General features: G+C 42.8%; 1 protein-coding gene and 1 long non-coding RNA gene across 2 annotated transcripts; one reads left to right on the top strand and one right to left on the bottom strand.

The window, feature by feature from the left end:
• Positions 1–1,639: 1,639 nt before the first annotated feature.
• Positions 1,640–9,384, bottom strand: LOC308162015 (transmembrane protein 50B-like). Its single transcript, XM_080536100.1, has 8 exons — positions 9,317–9,384; positions 8,387–8,541; positions 7,909–8,020; positions 5,347–5,459; positions 5,117–5,184; positions 4,556–4,648; positions 2,737–2,794; positions 1,640–2,592 (listed from the first exon to the last, which is right to left on the bottom strand). Exons 3-8 carry the CDS (start codon positions 8,008–8,010, stop codon positions 2,547–2,549), a joined length of 480 nt encoding a protein of 159 aa, XP_080392226.1. The 5' UTR covers positions 8,011–8,020; positions 8,387–8,541; positions 9,317–9,384; the 3' UTR covers positions 1,640–2,546.
• A 913-nt stretch (positions 9,385–10,297) lies between these two features.
• LOC308161984 lies at positions 10,298–14,573 on the top strand. Its single transcript, XR_013937570.1, has 3 exons — positions 10,298–10,462; positions 13,261–13,353; positions 14,114–14,573. It is a non-coding gene; the product is annotated as an uncharacterized lncRNA (long non-coding RNA).
• The last annotated feature ends 6,649 nt before the right edge of the window (positions 14,574–21,222 follow it).

Genomic DNA, 21,222 nt, shown 5'->3' with positions numbered 1-21,222 from the left:
TCAGATTGAAAAAGATCCCTTATGGAAGTGTGATCATTCCCACGTTTCCCAACACATCATAATGACTCAATCACTGGTCATCCACGTCTAGAGCAGATGCAGTTTCTTATCAGGAGCATAGGATGTTTAACTGACCCTGTGAAGAGTTAAAACAAGTCGAAATTCATCTGTGTTTCCATCCCTTTGATTTGTAATAGACTAGAACCATTATGCTGCATCTGCTAATGTTAAAATTATTACGTTTTCACACTGTGTTCAGCTTTCTGCCGCTAAATTGATCCATTTGAAAGTGGTGAATTTCAGAACTACTCACCAGCTAGCAAAAACAATGACCATCTCTACAACTCCTGACCTCCAGTTTACTGTCATACACAGTTCAGGGGGGTATTCCACCAACGTTGCTAAAGGAAAATCTAGGCTTATTTCTCACCCGGATTGAATACCCCCCAAATCTGCTACTTCAGACCACCTGACCACAAAATGTTTCCTCATCCTTGTCTAACGCTTGCCAAATATGTGTTCCCTTTCTTAAATACAGTACAGTATCAGCTAACAGGCTTTAGAATATATACATGCTTTAGATAGACACTGTAATGTGGAAGAGGGCAGTTTGACTAACTTGGTAGCTGTATGGAATAGCTATCACACAGAAGGATATGAGGTAGTCGATAGCAACACTACATAAGGTACCAACTGTCCCTGGCTGGACCCTAGCAACACTAGAGAAAGACCCTAGTCCTTCTATTTGGCTGGACCATAGCAACATTACATAAGGGTACCAAGTACTTCCATTTTTAGTTCATGCTTGACCCTTCTCTTCAGTCTAGGTGTAGGTCAGTATGGAGAGCTGTGACTTCCCATCATGCCTTAGGACTGCTGCATGAGAGTATCAATATGAGGCTGTGATTGTGACATCAACAAGCAATCAATCTTGACCAAGATACAACCCCTAGCCTTGTTTGTGTTCCTGAACCCTTGTGTAGATCTGAAAGGATTGGATAGGTATCAAGATGTTGAAGAGAATGATAGCTTTGTCAAATACTGAGATCCTTCTTAAAAGTGAGGGGGATTTTTTACTAAGAAAACTACAACGTTGCAACAAATACCTCTGTGTCACTTTGAAGCTGCTTCGTCACTTTCAGATTAGGACGAACAAAAACAGGAAACGGTTTCAGACAGAAACAGGCTGAGGAGGGACAAGATTCTGCAAGTAATCCTGAGACAAACCGACCATTTCAAACAGGAACTGGTCGTTATACACTACCGGTCAAACGTTTTAGAACAGCTCAGTTTTCTAGTTTGTATCGAAATTTAGCTAAACAAAAAAAAAGTCTCCCAGGCTTCAGGGTTGCATCCCTGAGCAAATTGTATTCCTCTCCATTTGTAGTGCCCAGTTTGTAATGACAACCTGATCTACACAGTGTGTAATTGATTCCTATGCAAATCAGAGACCCTATATACTTTTTGTATATATATATATATATATATATATATATATATATATATATATATATATATATACAAACTATTTACTATCCTTGCATTAAGATGGACTTAATTCAACTTATTGAGTGATTTGTTGATGACATTTTAGCATTTTAGCTAAATTTCAATGACATTTAAAAAAAATGGAGGTGTGCTAAAACTATTCACCGGTAGTATATATGGGAGACTTACTGTAGCAAAAAGACTTCACCAAAGCGCTTGTCTTTAGACTATATAATCCAGTGCATGTAATACTAATCTATGTAAAATGATACACAGTGACTTGCTTAAATACATCAACTGAAAATTGCTTTGTTCCCCAGTGAAATAATTATGTGCTTTCATAACTCAATTCACATACAACACAAGTATTGTATATGTGCATAAATAAATATGTTTCAGGAAATTATGAATAAAAAAAAAAGGGCAAAATATAAAAATAAAAAATAAACTAATTCAACTTAACATACAGTTGACCTTTGGGAAAGACGCCGGCGTTGTGGACAGTACAAAGATAATAAAATGCCTAGATAAATACTCCCTAAAATGTTTGAAGGTCAAACAGTTAAAAGACATTTCAGACAACATAGTGCCATTGAATAGCCATATATTACATAGAGAAGTAGGTGCTTTAAGTCATTCATTTGTTTTGGGTTTTTTCAAATGTTATCTTCTGGATAATGCATGCTCAAACTACAAATCAAATGTGTGTAAAAATGTTAGGACATTCCGATCCTAACGGCCTAAAAGTCTAAATGGAAAGGAAGCGGAACATAATAAACATATTCACCCAGGTTCACCCAGAACATTGTTGATGGGAGGTTGCCTACAGGCGACTAGGCTATCATTACTGAGCAGTTCTAGCTGTCAGCTGAGTGGTTGTAATGGGTCGGCGTTGGCATCCACTCTGGTAAAAACAGGGGTACTCTGATTGCACTCCCGTGTGTAGGGGCAAGGGTGTGTGTGTGTGTGTGTGTGTGTGTGTGTGTGTGTGTGTGTGTGTGTGTGTGTGTGTGTGTGCGTGTGTGTGTGTGCGAGTGACATCTCAGCAGGCCGCCACTCTAGCCCCACAAGTCCTCAGTCCGTCCAAACTTGTAGATCAGCGTGCTGCAAAAAAAGCAAAGAAGAATTTAGTCCCTTATCTCTGGCCTCCTTCCCCTCGCAACTAGCCTGTGTGTACTCCTGTAAAACACGACACGTGCACACACACACACACACACACACACACACACACACACTTCAGGTGCTTACCTGAAGAATATCAAGGTGTTCTGGAAGAACACTGCCAACCCTGGATACACTTCCTTCTCTGAGAGGACAAGAGAAATCAAATCAAGAATTAAGAAGAACAATGTTTTATTTATATTTACAGTATATGCCATGAACTTGTTGGAATTTAGAATTGATTGTTGGAATTTAGATTTTTTTTTTTGCTCGAGGCACAGGGTCAGCCATAGTCTGCAACCCTGCAGCAATTTAGGGGCTAAGTGCCTTGCTCAAGGGCACATGCAGCTCCCTCCTGAGGAAGGGATTGAACCAGAAACCTTCCAATTGCTAGCCGGTCTCTCTAACCACGAGGTTACTGCCGACCCCGAGTTTGTATGTTTGTAATTAATTAAGTTTGTATGTAAAGAGCATGGATCACGACACAGGGAGGACAAGGACATGACACCTTCTGGGGTTGGTTCCTGCTTAAACAACATTTTTTTAATTTCAATTGAAACCGAAGGGAAAAATAAAGGGCATGGACAGCAAAGTAGACGGACAACAGCTGATGAAAACCGCTTCAACATTACCCACTACTGACACGACTACACACAAGCCTCACTGATAATGAAGGGTTTTAGCAGGACAGTTGGCATCCTTGTACTCTGTATCTATCTGGCAGCTTTCCTCGAAAAGTGGCATTATTATCGCATGTACTAGAATACTAGAGAATAGATGTTCTATTTCAAAAACGATAAATGGCCTGTAGTGTGCAGAAGATGATTCCATCACCACCCAGCTGGGAATACCCCAACCAGCCACCAAGCGCTACAGGGCACTAACAGCCAATAGGTAGAAGCAGGGGCACTAACAGCCGATAGGTAGAAGCAGGGGCACTAACAGCCAATAGGTAGAAGCAGGGGGTCCCAAAAGCAGCCTGGGTTCCTAGAAAACGTCCTCTCTCTCCAACCTCCGGCCGACACAATTCCTTTCTCGCAATTTACGGTGACAAGAAATCCAATGAAACAAAAGATTGGATTGCACTGTCGTCACCATGAGCGTCCTTCAAAACGGAGCCACAAAATAATTGCCTACTCCGTTCCCCTACTACGGAGACCTCAGTTGTGTTGCATGGTTTCGTGTCGTGTCCGTAAACAGAGGTCTTCCTGATTTACGACGTCAACCTCCTCTCCCGTATACGGCAGCGCAATGAAGATCTAAATCACCACCACAGTAATGAGAGAGGGAGGGAAGGAGAGTGAGGCACTACTTTGAAGACAGTCACCCAGACAGTCACCCTGGAAGTCTTCCACCTGATTGAGCACAATGAGGTGGAAGGAACAGAGCATGGTGAAGGCTCCAAATTACCATGACGGAACAATCAACAATTAAGAACAACAAGGACTTGTGACATGAAGCGAGAAGCGCCCTATGGTGACATCTCCCCCCCTCCCCCCAATGTGATTCTGAGGCTAGGAGCAAACAGAAGACCTATGGAGTTTGAAGTAACCCAAGCGTCACTAGCCGGTGTGACGGTGGTACAGGTATTGATGCGACAGCAGGAGCAACGCTCTGCAGCAGAATGGAGACAGGCGGGGTGTCGCCATCACACACCATGGACTACTCAGATGAACACTGGGAGATTTGACCATAAGATGGGGGGTGCAAAAAGATACATTACTATTATGAATTGCAAGGTGTTGTCAGATCATAATCTGATGCCATCTTTTCTCCACTTACTTTCTATCTTATGGCTCTGTTAGAGAAAGAGAGAGAGAGAGAGAGAGAGAGAGAGAGAGAGAGAGAGAGAGAGAGAGAGAGAGAGAGAGAGAGAGAGAGAGAGAGGGAAAGAGAGGAGACTTACTGGGTATCACGTAGCCTCCAAACAGGATCCAGATGGAAGCGATGAGAGAGCCGAACATCATCATGAAACCAATGAAGAGCCAGAGACGAGCTCCTGCAGGGACACGCAGAGTGGTGATGTGTATGTACACACACACACACACACACACACACACACACACACATATGCACAGACACAGACACGCACGCGCGCACACACATATGCACAGACACAGACACGCACGCACACAAACGCACGCGCACAAACGCACGCACGCGCGCACACACACACACACACACACACACACACACACACACACGCACACACGCACACACACGCACACACACAGGCACACAAGCTCAAAGACACACACAGACACACACATGCACAGACATACACAGACACATATGCAGACACGCACACACATGCGCGCACGCGCGCACACACACACACGCACGCACACACACACACACACACACAGACAAAAACACAGACAGACAGACAGACAGACACACAGACAGACACACACGAGTCAAACGCATAATAAGCTGAGGAAACAGCTTTAGAAGCATAGTAACGTACCTGTTCGGCCAAAAAAGCCCTCTCCGTAGATGTCCCCCCGCACCTGACCATTAGACACTGCGTTGATCCTGTAAAACGCACGCGCACGCACACACACACACACACGTGTTGTATGTCAATGTCATAACTCTCTTGGCAGTGTGAGAAGAGGAGGAGTACAGAGTGGTGATCATCTTCTGTGTCTATGTGTGTATTTAACGTGTGTATTTGGTGAGTGAGTGTGTGCGCACATGAAGAAGGCTATGGTGGAAAAGACTCCACAGGTGTGGAAGGCATGGTTCATGGCCTCCTGAGACGGGTAGGTCACTGCTGCGTCGATCATGATCCACCAGCCAGTGAAGAACTGAGAGAGAGAGAGAAGGAGAGAGAGGGAGAGAGGAAAAGGGAGAAGGAGAGAGAAAGGGAGAGGGGGAGAGGAGTTGAGAGGGAGAGAGAGAGAGGGGGGAAGAGGGAGAGGAAGGGAGGTAGAGAGAGGAGGGGGGGGTTAGAATTACAGGTAAGAACAGTCTTACAACTCAAGGTTGACAGAGGTTCTGCTAGAGAGAGAGAGAGAGAGAGAGAGAGAGAGTGTGTGTGTGTGTGTGTGTGTGTGTGTGTGTGTGTGTGTGTCTAAGGAAATGTACACAAAATAAACTACAATCCCATAGCTGGATCTCCCTGGATGAGAGTTCGACTGCAAAACTTGCAGTGTGCTGCAACGTGTAGGCCTATACCCAAAGTTCACCTGGTGTGTCCAACAGAGAGTGAGTCAGACAGAGGTGGGGTAGATTTCAACACATACTTTAAAGTAGGAGGCCAGAGAGAGAGAGGGGGGGGGGGTAAAGAGAGGGCGAGAGAGAGGGCGAAAGAGAGAAGAGAGTGAGGGCGAGATAGAGAGATGGAGAGATTAGATGGGCGAGATAGAGAGAGACAGAGAGCAAGATAGAGAGAGAGAAAGAGAGAGAGAGAGAAAGAGAGAGGGTCAGCGTGCCAGAGAGAAGGAGAAAGAGAGAGAGTGAGAGAGAGGCTTCAGATGTGTGGATGAAAAAGCCCTTAGAAGCAGGACAGCCTCAGGCTACTTCTATTCTCGTACGCCCCCCCAACAACGCTTTCATTTTCTCGTCTTTGAGCCTCGGAAAAGCGCTATATAAATTCAATGAATTATTATTATTATTATTATTATATAATTTGTCTCAGGCTCTCTCTGGGGCAGATGCGACTGCCATGGAAGCAATCACATGAAATTACACGAAAAGAATTCGGAAAAAGCCGGAAAGATATCAAAGCAGAACAACAGAATCCATCCGACGGAGGCTTTCCAAACCACTTGTGATAAATGACATGCCAGACGAGCTCTCACTGTGAGACAGAAGATTGGCCTTTAGATTTACTTGAATACGGAAATGGTAAATGGTAGCTAAATGGACTGCACTTATATAGCGCCTTTTTTGCGGCTCCAAAGCTGCTCCAAAGCGCTTTACAACGGCCTCTCATTCACCCATTCACACACACATTCACACACCGGTGGCGGCAAGCTGCCATGCAAGGCGCCGGCCCGCTCACTGGGAGCAATTTTGGGGTTCAGTGTCTTGCCCAAGGACACTTCGACATGAGGCCAGCCGGGGCTCGAACCGCTGATCTGCCAACCTTGTGATCATTAGACGGCGACTCTACCTCCTGAGTCACAGCCGCCCCATAACTGAACGTCACAATCTGAACACAGAGATAAAGCTTTTCATGCACAAAGCCTGTGTGTGACAATGTAGGCTTACATACATTCGATTTTTATTTTAACCTTTTAATTGTTATTTTTATGTTATCTTTGCACTTTTTATGTTTTTGCAACCACATACTAGGCTACTTTATCTGACTAATTATCTAAACTAATTTGTATCATTGCTAGTTTTTCTTCATTACATCCAACAAGCCTTTATATTTAACAACATTAAGGCAGTGTTGTAGTTTTATATCAAATATACTGAGAATTGAAGTCTGTATCTCTACATTCTGGGAAATCGTAGCTAACAATTCAGTCTGCCTGGGGACGGAGCCAATGACTTGTTGCGCACTTACTAAACTCTAGCGCTTCCTGTCACCACATTTGTTTGCCAAGAGAAGTGATCTCCTAAAAGGTGTCGACTTTGTATATAAGGGGTGTGCTCAGAGAAGGAGGGGGCTCTGGGGCTTTGGACTTTGCAAACTCTAGACTGCTCTCATGTAACTTTATAAATAAAAGGCTTCCATCTAAGTTGATCAATCTCCTTGTGTTCAATATTCAATCAATAGAGAAGAAACCAGATTAAATCCACTACAGCAGACTAAAGACTGTATTTGAAGTTGGCTTGATTATGATCAAGTGCAGACTAATCAATGTGGAACCTAGACATGTCTGACTCTCTTATCGCGCCACAATCTATAATAATAAAAAAAAGTGTTATTGCCATGCCATAAACTTGTCAGTCAATTGTTGGAATTTGGTATTTTTTGCTCTAGGCACAGGGTCAGCCATAGTCAGTGCTCCAGGAGCAATTAGGGGTTAAGTGCCTTGCTCAAGGGCACATGCAAGTCCCTCCTGAGGCGAGGATCGAACTAGTGACCTTCCGATTGCTAGCCGGCCTCTCTAACCTCTAGACTACCGCTGCCCTGTCTCTCTGACAGTCTAACTCACCTCTGCTTACCCAAGATCTCTCCTATATATAAATCAACCAATCTAGTCATACTACTGGTCTAAATCAGTATTTTGCACGCACGCGCACACGCACACACACACACACGCACACACACACACACACACACACACACTCTACACTTACCAGTATTCCAGAGACGATAGATGCCACCGTGTTTCTCCTCTCTCCCCAGTCCCCAATGCACTCACACTCTGGCATGCGGATGTTATCCAAGAACCCGGCCATTCTGCCCTCTCTGAAAATAATATTTATTATTTACTTTATTTATATGAATGAATGAATGAATGGTCTTTATTATATAACACCTATCATACATAAGAATGCATATTAGCTAACACCTTACATTGCAGTGAGTGATTTTTCAGTATATAGTGAGTCCCAGTGAGAATCGAACCCACAACCATTCTGTCAGTCATCTTGGACTACCAGGCAAACCTCAACATGGACATGATGCAATGCTTTACCAACTGAGCCACAACAGAGGACCATTCTGTCAATCATCTTGGGACTACCAGGTACAACTCAACATGGACATGATGAACATACAGTATTCTAGTCACTGTTCGTTCATTTGACTGTAATGAATGCAGCTGTACTGTACCTTCTCCTGCCTTCTCCTGGTGCCTCTGTCCCTCTCAGGTGTGGGTTCTCCCCTGGGTCCTCTGATGGATAATGGACCTTCGGCTGCTGCACTGGGCTGTTTCTGTGCCCTTGGTTTGGCCCTCTGGAGCTGGCAGTCAGTCAATGATGTACGTCCTGAAAAAACAGAGGGGGGGGGGCATCTTTTTACTGTAGTACTGTACTGGCACATTAGACATTCACTAATGGCCACTAGCTCCGACCGCAAAGGTACTTGACTTTATCATTAGTTTCTACAACTATTGGATTACTTTAGTGAAGCGAACAACACGGTTAGCATCATGAGAACATCACGTTTTAACGACCATGATCATAGAAACTAGCCACTTTACAAGCTAGCTTACTGGTTGTTCGCCTGGTAAACAACACTTGTAATAGAATATTATGCTAACTAGAAGCTAGTTACTTTGTTACATCGTGAGCTTAGAATGATAAGGTTCTATCTCCGTTTAGGGCAGTTCAGAGATATTGAGCATCAAAGTGTTTACATTCCATTATGTTTTGTGAGATGGAACCTTTGTATTTTATGAATTACTAACTCAAAAACCTAATGGATCAGGTTATGTAAAAAAAAACTCAATTTTGACAAAAATGGAGATAGAACCTTATAATTCTAACGTCACGACATGTATTACAAGGTCGTTATATATATTAAACAGATATAACACAAACACAACAACACATATGACAAGTATTCAACTGCAAATACGATGGTTAGCTAGCTAGATCACATTAGCACAGTCTCAGCTGATGATGTTCAAGGCAGTGCAGAAGGTTCCTCAATGGAAAGCTAGTAGAAGTTAGCCTGGCTAAACTAGCTTACTGTAACCGGGATTACGTAAACTTAAAATACATAATGCAATACATTTAAAATATAGCTACTGTTGCTCACCTCACAAATTAGCTATCTAGCTAATGTGTTTCAGTTTCAATTTAGCAGTGAGCTGGGCTGGCTAACACACAACATCAACAACGTGTAGTGTCGAGGGAGAACCAATCACTGCACGGCATTCAGAGACACGTCCAATCACCTATCGAAAGGCTGTGTTCGTCAATTCGCTCTGGAAAATCTGATCAGCACTCGCGGAATGCCTCTCGTCCAATCGAATTACTTTGTCCCTTTATGACGTTGGACCCAGTGTGCACTGCGGCGCTCTCAGAGCAGATTTACGAACGCACCCAACGTGAAGTAAATTGTACCGCTCTCTTGTGTCTCTCTCTTGTGTCTCTCTCTGGATATCCAAATTAAATAAATAACACAAATAACAATAACGTAATTACTACAAATCCTAAAATATAACCAACGACACGTTTTTGACTGCTTATTTTTGTTTTTCATAAAAAATGGATATGCTCATTTCTATGTACTGCACACGTCATACAACATTAACCTGAATGTTAACCTAGGGGTGGTGTCACTATCTTAACCTAAATGTTCGAGAGCAATGTTACACTGGGTAACTAACAGACGATATGTTATAATCAAACTATCAATGAGCTCCGAGCATATCCGTTTTTATGGGAAAACAAAAATAAGCAGTTAAAAACGTGTCATTGGTTATATTTTAGGATTTGTAGTAATTACGTTATTGTTATTTGTATTATTTATTTAATTTGGATATCCAGAGAGAGACAGAAGGGAAAGCGGTACAATTTACTTCACTTTGGGTGCGTTCGTAAATCTGCTCTGAGAGCGCCGGAGTGCACACTGGGTCCAACGTCATAAAGGGACAAAGTAATTTGATTGGACAAGAGGCATTCCACGAGTGCTGATCAGATTTTCCAGAGCGAATTTACGAACACAGCCTTTTGATAGGTGATGTTTGTAGACTCCTCCCCATGCTCTCTCGCTCTCTCTCTGGGTGGGTCAGGAGTCCGCGAGGAGGGGTCGACTCTCTAGGAAGAGAAGCAGGCGCAGCTGACACACTCGTGAAAGAGCAGAACCTTTTGCTATTATAACACAGTAATAATACATAACAGAATACGCTGTGTGTGTAACTAGGATATCTGTGTACAATGGTGTGACTGATCGTCAATGGTGAGTTATTTGATTATATAATAATCTGAATGAATCATAGAATCCATAATGGAACTAAGAAGAATACATGACACCGTGTGTCTCTCGGGCAGACTCGTGAGAGAACAGCAACATGTAACATAGCCATATAAACAACATGATTCTGAGTTCACCCAGAGGTTTAATATAGGCTACACCATTTAGCTGGTGTTTTTATCCAAAGCAACTTACATTGCAGTGAGTGAATACATTTTCAGTATATATGGTCCCAGCAGGAATCGAACGAACAATAAAGTGTTGTAAGCTGAGCCACATGAGAGACCAAGTGCTCAACAGATAAAAGTTAAAACACTAGCAAAACAACAAATAAAATACACAAAAACAAAAACAAGGTGCAATACAGAATACAATAGATGCAGAAAGAAAAGTGCAGAAAAGTGCAGAAAAGTGCAGCTCAGGTCAAAGCTCAAAGGCCAGGGAGAAGAGGTACGTTTTAAGCTAAGGTTTTAAAAGCCTCGACGCTCTGGGTGGATCTGACATGGAGGGAGAGGCTATTCCAGAGGGGCTGCCTTTGCCAAGGCTCTATCCCCTCTAGACCAGTATCTTCACTCTCTCAATCTTATTCTCTAAGTCCCTGCTCAATTATCCAGCTGGGTGAATACTTCAAAACAAGTGTTCAACGTAAGCAGGTCTTAGGGAAAGAGGACAGATGCAGCCTGATGTAGGATGGATTTTTAAGTTGCCAGGGCAGCCCTGTCAAAACAAAGTGCTGTAACATTTTGGGAAGAGCCTGGGGGGTATTACATCAACGTCGCTAAAGGAAAATCCTGGCTTATTTTGGATAACTCTCGCGAGACTTGTCAGAATATGCCTGGATGTTTTTAGGAACTCTCGCGAGACTTGTCAGACTAAACCTGGATTTTCTTTTAGCGATGTTGATGGAATACCCCCCTGGTGTGTTTGAGGCCCTTGAAGAAGTATTCCACCAAAATTCACAAAAGATCCAAAGGTGGCACTACCGGGAGTAGTACCTGAAGGCATTGATAGAAGAGATAAAATATGACTAATGACTAAAACAAATATTACTAATAGCAAAATGAAGTGGCTATAACCTGACCCCCCAACATACAATATGTGGACTGAGAAAGCTTTGGAAATTGATCAGATGGAACAAATAACGTCTTTGAGACTCCAAAAACATATAGGCCTATTTATTAAAAGGTGTAGCCCTTTTGTGGCTTTAATAATACAGTGAATCCTTCTACACATTCTGATTGATATATATCTCCGTCTCCTCAACTCACCTCATTTCACTATGTTACGGTACATGTGGGAAAACTAGGGTTAGGGTTAGGTGCTAGGGTGACTTGGTACATGCTGGCATGTCTAACCCTAATTCTAACCTTAACCCTAAACCTAACCCTAACCTTAACCCTAGCACCCTAGCACCTAACCCTAACCCTAGTTTTCCCACATGTACCGTAACATACACACACCATTACACCCATTCACCCCTATTCCCCTGACCCTTTTTTGTTGTTGTTGTTTGTTTATTTTTCTTTTGTTTGTTTTTCTTTTTTGTAGACAACATTGTGGTTATGATTGTATAAGGTCCTGAAACTGAAATAAAAACTAAGTGCTGTGAGAGAACAGGACTGGCTGACTCAGATATCCTTGTCAGTGTTTTGAACTGAAGCATGACTCAGCACATTGCTGACGTTGAGAGAGGTCCGAAGGCTGGTCTGGAGCTCGACCTGTCTCAAGGAAATGCATCCCACCTATTCAACCTGTCTTCTCTCAATGTTCTTCCATTGAAGATCCTGAATAGGGTCGTCTCTCCCATAGAAATAGAATGATCTCGGTTAGGCCTATTCAGTCTATCTTACACTTCAATAGAATCCAACCAACAATGAAACCACAATATGATTTATTTCATTTTATTTATTTGTCATGAAAACAAAGGCTGAACAGAAGGCTGAATAGAAATGTTAAGGTTTCACCCAAAGAGGATAAAAAAAAATACAAACATAGACATCTGTTTCTATGGTTTCCTGAGTGTTAATCATGCTTTCAAGGTTATACACAGATCACAGGTGTTCTAGAATTCTGTCCCTATCATAGTTGTGATGAGTGTTACAGTCGAATGAACAGTGACTAGAATACTGTATGTTCATCTTGTCCATGTCCAAGTTTTTCCTGGTAGTCCAAGATGACTGACAGCATGGTCCTCTGTGGCTCAGTTGGTAAAGCATTGCATCATGTCCATGTTGAGTTTTGCCCAAGGTAGGCCAAGATGACTGACAGCATGGTCCTTAGGTTGTGGGTTCGATTCTCGCTGGGACCATATATACTGAAAAATCACTCACTGCAATGTAAGTTGCTTTGGATAAAGGTGTTAGCTAAATGGCTATATATTATTATTATTATTATGTTATGTGGGTTCTGCAATTGCTGTGTATTGTACAACAGGGGAGGCTGGTGGAGGGAGAAATTGGGAGGACAGACCCACTGTTCATTTGACTGCATGGAATGGAATGAGGAACTGTTTGATACCGTTCCTTTTTCCATCCCATGCATTACAATGAGCCTGTCCTCCAATCCCTACCTCCAGTAGCCTTGCCTGTTATGTAAAGCATAGGCTTTTTGTCCTGATTCATAGCTATTCAATCTTCCAGTCATGAACTGTAATTAGACCGCTAATGGAAGGCCCCAGAAACTCAAACTCATTATGAACTTTGACCAGCCTACCTGGAGCGCCAGTGATCAACGACAGTGTTAGTGTTCAACATTATTGTTGTTGTTGTGGTTGTCCTCCCCAGCCTGCCGGTACGTGGTGCGGAAGGTCCGGGCTGCCGTGAGCGGGGGGGAGCAGCCTGAGAAGCCCACCGCAGCATCATGTAGCCAGGCCAAGGGTGAGTGGGAAAGGGGTCGGGGTGGAAGTCATTCAAAAAGAATTGGATCCCACTGTGTTTGTGTGTGTGTGTGTGTGTGTGTGTGTGTGTGTGTGTGTGTGTGGCTCTGTGTGTCTGTGTTTGTTTTCATGCTTGTACAGACACACTCATGCAAACTGAATTGCAATGTTTTCAATTTGTTGGGTTTTTTTTTCTTCTTTTTTTTCTTTCTTGTTTGTCCTTGTCACCTCGAAACGTATGGAGTTATGACTTATGCTGGGAATAAGATGTAATCCTGTTTATGTGTATGTGTTATGGTGTTTGACTCGAATCGGTACAATGTAGTAACTATTCTATTCTCTTTCTCTCTCTCTCTCTCTCTCTCTCTCTCTCTCTCTCTCTCTCTCTCTCTCTCTCTCTCTCTCTCTCACTCTTTCTCTCTCTGGTAGGGGTCTATATAGCTGTTGTGCTCCATACATTCTGACATTTTGTAACATGTTGCAACAAAGATGTGTTAAAACTCAAAACTCTCTCTCTCACTCTCACTCTTTTTCCCTTTAGAATAGAATAGAATAGAATAGACTTTATTGTCCTTGTACAGTTGCCTATACAATGAAATTGTAGTGGTTCTTCTGAAGGTGCAAAAACAGAAAAACATATTCACAAACATATACACGTATAACATATCACAAATATTACACATAGAGTTATTGCACATTTCTATTGCACTTTTCCCCCTGAAGATAAACATTTATGAACATGTCTTTCTCTCTCTCCCCAGCATTGAAGGAGGAGAGTGTGCAGAGGGATGGACAGACTGCAGGGCCAGGCTTCATGGCGGTGCCAACAGAGTCTGGAGCTGACCTGACAGTAGAGCAGTGTGGATCCTGAGGCTAGAGAAAGGCCTGGAAACAGGAGACAGACTGTTGGGTTTCTCTGGATATCAATCAACTGAATCTATTCTAACAGCATACACACACACACACACACACACACACACACACACACACACACACACACACACACACACACACCCTCCTGCTCCTATCTCTCAGGTTTATTGGTTAAAGGTTAATGGTTAGGGAGAGTACAGGGTAGTTATAGACAATGAAGAGAATGAACGCCTGACCACCAATTCCCCCCTGGAGGAACTGTTTAGGCCGGATGAAAAAAAAACTTCAGTTGTCACTGCTGCCCTCATTCTTGTAGTCTGACTACAAGAACTTTCAATAAATGTTGGATTTTCAATCAAATATTGTCCCTGGCTGAATAACATCTGTTCTCTTTAATCATGGCCCAGACCATAGAGCTTTGGTTAATACATGTGGAAATTGGTAAATAAAAACCTACTGAAGCCTCAAACACACGCGCACACACACGCGCACACACACGCACACGCACACTGAAGCCCAATTTATGCTTCTACGCCGTAGCCTACGCGAGGGCTCTCCAAGTTTATAGTTCTGCGTTGGTCCGCGGACCGCGTCGCGTTGGTCGGTGTACTCATAGCGGCATAATAGCGATCAAAAAACGTATTTTTGTTATGCTTGTTGTAAAGAAAATGTCTATAATGCATTGAAATGACAGTAAACTAAGATAATAAGATGGTTATCATCATTTTTGAAATCTTTATTAATAAGTAATTACAGAAAAAGTAAATGACATTTCTGTCTACTCTGTATACTAGTCTAGACAGGGTGGGGAAGTTTCTCCTGGATGCTGTTTAAGGCGTAGGCTCCACGATGACGAAATGCAATTTCGGAGCCGATCTGACCTTTAGCCACACAAGTGTTTTTTCACACCGACGCACAAAGAAAGAAGCATGGTACCTTGGTTAATCACCAAGACCACTTAGATAAAGTTCATACTCGTCTGCAATTTTCAGAAGTTGATCTTTAGTGCAACGATCCAAAAACTCCTCACAAGGAGCAGAAACAGAGTCCATTCAACAGAGCACAAAACACAACATAACCAGCACACAATATCATCTATTCTAGTGCATAAATTATTATCAGCCAGAACACTGGCACTGGCTATCAGAGCCAGATTTACACACATATGAACCCAATAGAGGTAGCTTAAATCGACCATTCAATTGGCAGGTTGCAGAATACTATTGATGACCGTATGTTTCATGTTTCATATCAGCATTCTTTGCACATGCACAGGGGAGTAATCTCCACTAGGGACAGGGGGGACATGTCCCCCCCACTTTTCAAAACCTAGATTCTGCCCCCCCCCCACTGATGGTAATGTTACTGTTGGTGTCCAGCATGTTTACAGTTAGTTTGTAAAGACTTTTAACTGACCGCCCGTAAATTAACTGATTTCAGAGCTTTCTGAAATCTGTATTTATGAATGTGTTTATTATTAAGCTTCGTCTTTTGATGTGCTTGCTGCTTATAGCACAACCATTTATGCTTGTCAACAGAGTGATGTGTGTAGTTCTTCATAGATCTAGCCTCTTAATTCTGCCCTGAAAGTGCACCAAATTGATGCATTTTACTTTCAAATGTAAAAAAGAAATCTTCCGTGTCCCCCCCCCCACTTCCCAAACCAAAGTTTTGTCCTTGCACATGCATACAGGTAACACGTTTTATAGGCAAATGCAGTGGTGTGCCGTCAGGGCCAGCAAGGCCTTCTCTGCTGGCCTAAACATCATCAGAATATACATTTTATTTTAATATATATTTTCCACAAATATGTATTAATGATTCCCCATAGTCTATTCTCTTCATTTCATAGCTTTCCTCTTGGTTGCGCTGCTTCCAGTCTCCGATTGAGATTTGGAGGGCTGGCCTTTATGTTAGAGCTTTTATCCAATCAAAATGTGTTGCTAGGGGGCTCAAAAATCTGCCCGCCTTCACATTAAACGGTGCTGCGGATTCGACCTGTAACTTAACGTTGGAACGAGAAAACCTGTGGCGTTCCTAGTAAACCTACGTAGATGCGAGCAAAAGCAACAACGGAGCCTGCTGGAAGGCTCAATGATGTCAGCACCCAGCACGTCTTTTGATTGGATACGCACTATTGATACGCACTATTGATACGCACTATTGATATTCACTATTGAGATGCGTATATGCCGGTAGATGTGAAACTTTCGAAAGTGCGCAGGGAAACGGAGCATCACAACGAAAGCTTTCGTTGACTGATCGATAATACTGATCGATTGTGTCCTGTTTTTGGGTAAACAATAACTATCATTTAGGGGACACGATGAAAGCACCGAGTCCACAAACAGAGGAAACTACGTTGAGCTTATTTCTTTTCTGGCTGAAAACAACCCAGATTTACATTACCACCTGTCCACAAACAAAGTGTTTACTGGGACGTCAGGCAAAATACAAAACGACCTGATTTTTGCTATTGCTTAAGTGATGGGAGAAGAGATCAAAATGGAGATTAAAAAGGCACCCTTTGTCGCTATTATGGTGGACGAGACGACAGACGTGGGTAATGTAGCGATCTTAAAGATGTTAGTTTAACACTCTTCATTGTAAATGCGGATTTATTGATTAAAAATGCTTCGGAAATATTAATATAACTCTGTTGTACTTGTCTGACTATGTTAAGGTGATGCAACGCCCGGTTATACTGTGTTTCTGTCTAGTTTCTAGAGCCATGGCGTCATAACGATGGTATTAAGAGGTAGAATAATTCAGGTAGGAATGTGTCGGACATCACTGAAGGCCTAGGTGTGAAATGCACCGCCCGCCACTGGGCAAATGCAGTTGCACTATTCATACTGCACATTCAACACAAATTAAAATATACTCTCACCAGCCACTTCATTAGGTACACCTTTTCAGCTGCTCGTTAACGCAAATCTAATCAGCCAATCATGTGGCAGCAACTCAATGCATTTAGGCATGTAGACATGGTCAAGACAATCTTGCCGAAGTTCAAACCAAGCATCAGAATGGGAAAGAAAGGTGATTTAAGTGACTTTGAACGTGGCATGGGTGTTGGTGGCAGACAAGCTGTTTTGAGTATTTCAGAAAGTGCTGATCTAATGGGATTTGAATAAATAAATGAATCTGAATCTGATTTTCCCGTACAATCATCTCTTGGGGCAACAGGGAATGGTCAGAAAAAGAGAAAATATCCAGTGAGCGGCAGTTCTCTGGGCGAAAATGGTGGTGGTGGTGCAATGGTGTAGGGGATATTTTCTTGGCACACATGTATTGAATATCAAATACAAACATTTGATCATGCAAAAACAAGAAGCTAAAATAGCCTTATCTTTGTGGTTGTCATGGTATGATGTGCTTCACCAGAGTATTGGCCATGCTTTCTAAGTTGTGTACAAGTGTGGACATTGAGATAGTAGTTAGCCATGCCATACAGCCATACAGACGTATCATATTGATATATACATTTACATTTTATATATTTAGTAGATGCTTTTATCCAGTAGCTCTACGTCATTGTTTTCAACACACGCTCCTGTATCGCCAATCACACAATACAAAATACGATACGAAAAACTCCCTTGCAAACTTTTCATAAGTTCGCCGTGTCAGCTCTCGAAATCGGCGGAGTCATGTGGCCGCAAACAATATCAAATCATCGCGGATTCCGCCAAATCCGGCGCCATGTAGCCTAAATTCATTACCCAGAACATTATGTTCTCATCTCTTCATACCTTTGATCATCTCTGTCTCTCAAGGGTACTTGCAGTCTCATGCAGTCTCCAGAGAATGGGCTCCCTCCAGGATGATAGGGATAAAACATGTACACACACAGACACAAACACACATGTACATGCACACACAATCTCTAACACACACACACATAAACACACTTGGTGGAAATTAGATTTCAGTCACACCTCAGACCATGCCAATTCCACATGGATTAGATACATTCGTGATCCCTAGTGTCTCTGGGTAATATTGCAGGTGGCGAATTAACCCCCCCTCTGTTCGGACCTATAGATTTTCCCCTACAACTTGTCTGTCTGTCTGTCTGTCTGTCTGTCTGTCCAGAAACACAGCAGAACAGCAGCTGGGGGGCGGCTGTGGCTCAGGAGGTAGAGCCGCCATCTAATGACCGCAAGGTCGGCGGTTTAATCCCCAGCTCCCTCCTGTCCACATGTCGAGATGTCCTTGGGCAAGACGCTGAACCACGAATTGCTGGACCACAAATGAGCAGGACGGCCCTGGTTCTTTTGTTGAACAGCTCCAAGGGAATACGGAGGAGAGCTTGTCTATTGCACAGTGATAGTTTATTGAAAATTACAAGTAGAGTACCCAACTCTGAGGCAGTCTCAGGGAAAGCTTATGAGTTATTCAGATATGCATGTTACGCAGAGATGATCCTGCACCTGGCTTCAAGGCCATCAGAGACTCCTTCCCAGACAGAAACTCCCTCATTCCCATGCTATTACTTTAATGATTTGTGCTCGTAGAATACAAATACTGATAAGTGTTTATTCAAATCGAAGAACTGATAAGAAACTTAACATCAACACTTGCAGCTGGTGCTAGTCAAGTAAACAAGAGGACCGTGAAAAAGATATTATCCTAACAGCGCCTTGCATGGTAGCTCGCCGCCGTGTGTGTGTGCATGGGTGGATGAGAGGCCATTGTAAAGCTTATTTGGAATAAGGCGCTATATATAAGTGCATTGACCATTTACCAACAGCAGAATTCATATGGCAGAGGGGCTCTCTATGAACACAAGACCCATTCAGCCAGGCGAGAGAGAGAGAGAGAGAGAGAGAGAGAGAGAGAGAGAGAGAGAAGAAACAAAGAACAGGAAGTCTCTCCTTCAATCAAGAAAGAGAGAGGAAAAAGGGGAAAGAGAGAACAACCATTATCCCTCCTTTATTGCACAGTACCCATTATAGCACTCAACAGCAGCCTCCAATACCTCCCACTATTGCACCGGTGCCCTGTGCTAATCTGTGCGTGTGTGTATGTGTGTGTGTGTGTGTGTGTGTGCTTGTATGCATGCATGTGTATCTCTGAGACACACTGTAATACACGTCTAACAGGTTCAGCTGTTGATTCATACATGGAATTACCAGAGAGCAGGGGACCTTAATGTGGACAGAGATGTGGAGTTCTCAACGCCTCTTTGTAAACACAAAGCATACACGGTGGTTACTGTCATACTGGGTTGTTGTTGTTGTTGCCATGTTGTTCACAACGACAGAATGTTGGGGCCCATGGTTCCGTGAAGCAGCCATTTTACTGCACACCCACGCTGGCTGCTTTCATCACAGTGTTATTGAGCTGGTCGACTGCTTTGGAAAGCTGCTGCATGTCAATGAAGGGAGCTCTCTTCAAATTCTATATACTGTATATATATATATATATATTTCTTTTCTAAACTTCCATTACCAGGGTCTTTTAAAGTGTGAAAATGAAAATAAATAAATAAAGTGATTCTCAGTCAAAGATGGGATTTCATTCCCCCCCCACTGTGGGGGGACGGGGGGACGACGAGGTACAGAGACTCAATCAAAGTGAGAAAATTGCCCCATTCGTCATTTTACCCACACACAAACGCAAGCTTGCACACACACATTTTTTCCCTTTATTTGGGTTCACAGTAAAGCATTAGATCAAAGAACCACACACACACATACACACCTACCTTTCAAGGTCTAGATAGATGTGAGTGAATAGTTTTTACAGCTTCATTATAGTGTTCACACACACACACACACACACCTACCACTCAAGGTCTAGATGGATGAGTGAATAGTTTTTACAGCTTCATCACAGTGTACACACACACACACACACTCCTCTCAAGGTCTCAAAAACTCACTGTTAAAACACTGTGTGCATGCATGTGTGTGTGTGTGTGTGTGTGTGTGTGTGTGTGTGTGTGTGTGTGTGTGTGTGTGTGTGTGTGTGTGTGGCCTCACCAGAAACATCCCACAGGGCCCCAGATGGCCTTCACGACAGAGTAATTACAGCTGCTGTGTGATCAAGATAATCACATCCTCTCTCTCACATAGCAACACTTTAAACGACAAGACACTTTACATAACAAGGCTCGCTTTGCCCTGATGTACTAGTTAATTAGTTACATTTACATTTAACATATTTGGCATTTTGACATTTTTGGCATATACATTGGTCAAGTGAATCATCTATCCATCAGACACCGCAAGAAAATAAATCTCTGCTTTGGCTACGGGCCATTGGCGGTCATACTGCATGTACTGCATGAGAAAGGCTCTCCTGCAACCAAATACACGTAAAGACAGGAACATCGGGCTGCTTAGGTGGCGTAGTGGATTAAGCGCTGACCATGTACCGCAGGGCTCCCGGGTTCGATTCCAGCCGCGGACATATCCTGCATGTCATCCCTTCTCTCTCTCTCACCCATCCTTCCTGTCATAATCTCTACTATATCTGTCATTAAAAAGAAAAATATGAGTGGGACTGCCCCACTCAGAAAAAATAACTTAAAAAGAAGGACCACACTGGAAATAAGTGTTATTACATTTAATCTAATCCCTACTGAGGCAGGAAGTCCATCTCCCTCTGTCAGATCCAACCCCTCACACAACAACACCAACAACAACAACAACAACAACAACAACAACAACAACACAATGATGTTGTAGGAGCGCACATAAAGCACACACGGTGACATTTTGAATCCGTCTTTATTACGTACAAAATACCACATGGAAATACATTCGTCAGAATGAAGCGCTGTAAAAAAAAACTGAAAGAAAGAAAGAAACAGAAATAACAAACCATCTGTCATTTTTATGAACAGGGTTCATAACGGGGGTTCATGAATATCAACAGTGTCATTTATTTCAAACAGAGTCTCTTGACTTTTATGTGTTTACAGTGAGTTCACAAGGCGGTGGACGGGGAGGACGGGGGAAGACAGGAGGGGGGGGACTGGGGGGGG

This window comes from Nansenia antarctica (genome assembly GCF_963989245.1).
Source record: "Nansenia antarctica genome assembly, chromosome: 7".
NCBI classification, from domain to species: domain Eukaryota; kingdom Metazoa; phylum Chordata; class Actinopteri; order Argentiniformes; family Microstomatidae; genus Nansenia; species Nansenia antarctica.
Note: the sequence above shows the minus strand (reverse complement) of the source record. Positions and strands in the feature narration are given on the sequence as shown.

Bases quoted from the DNA above. Each gene is read 5' to 3' on its own strand.
- LOC308162015 (XM_080536100.1), bottom strand. From the start codon at position 8,010: ATGGCCGGGTTCTTGGATAACATCCGCATGCCAGAGTGTGAGTGCATT. The intron at 5,460-7,908 runs GTAAGTGTAGAG...TCTCTCTCTCAG, and splicing joins CTATCGTCTCTGGAATACTG to TTCTTCACTGGCTGGTGGAT. The intron at 2,795-4,555 runs GTAAGTCTCCTC...TTGTCCTCTCAG, and splicing joins TGGAGGCTACGTGATACCCA to AGAAGGAAGTGTATCCAGGG.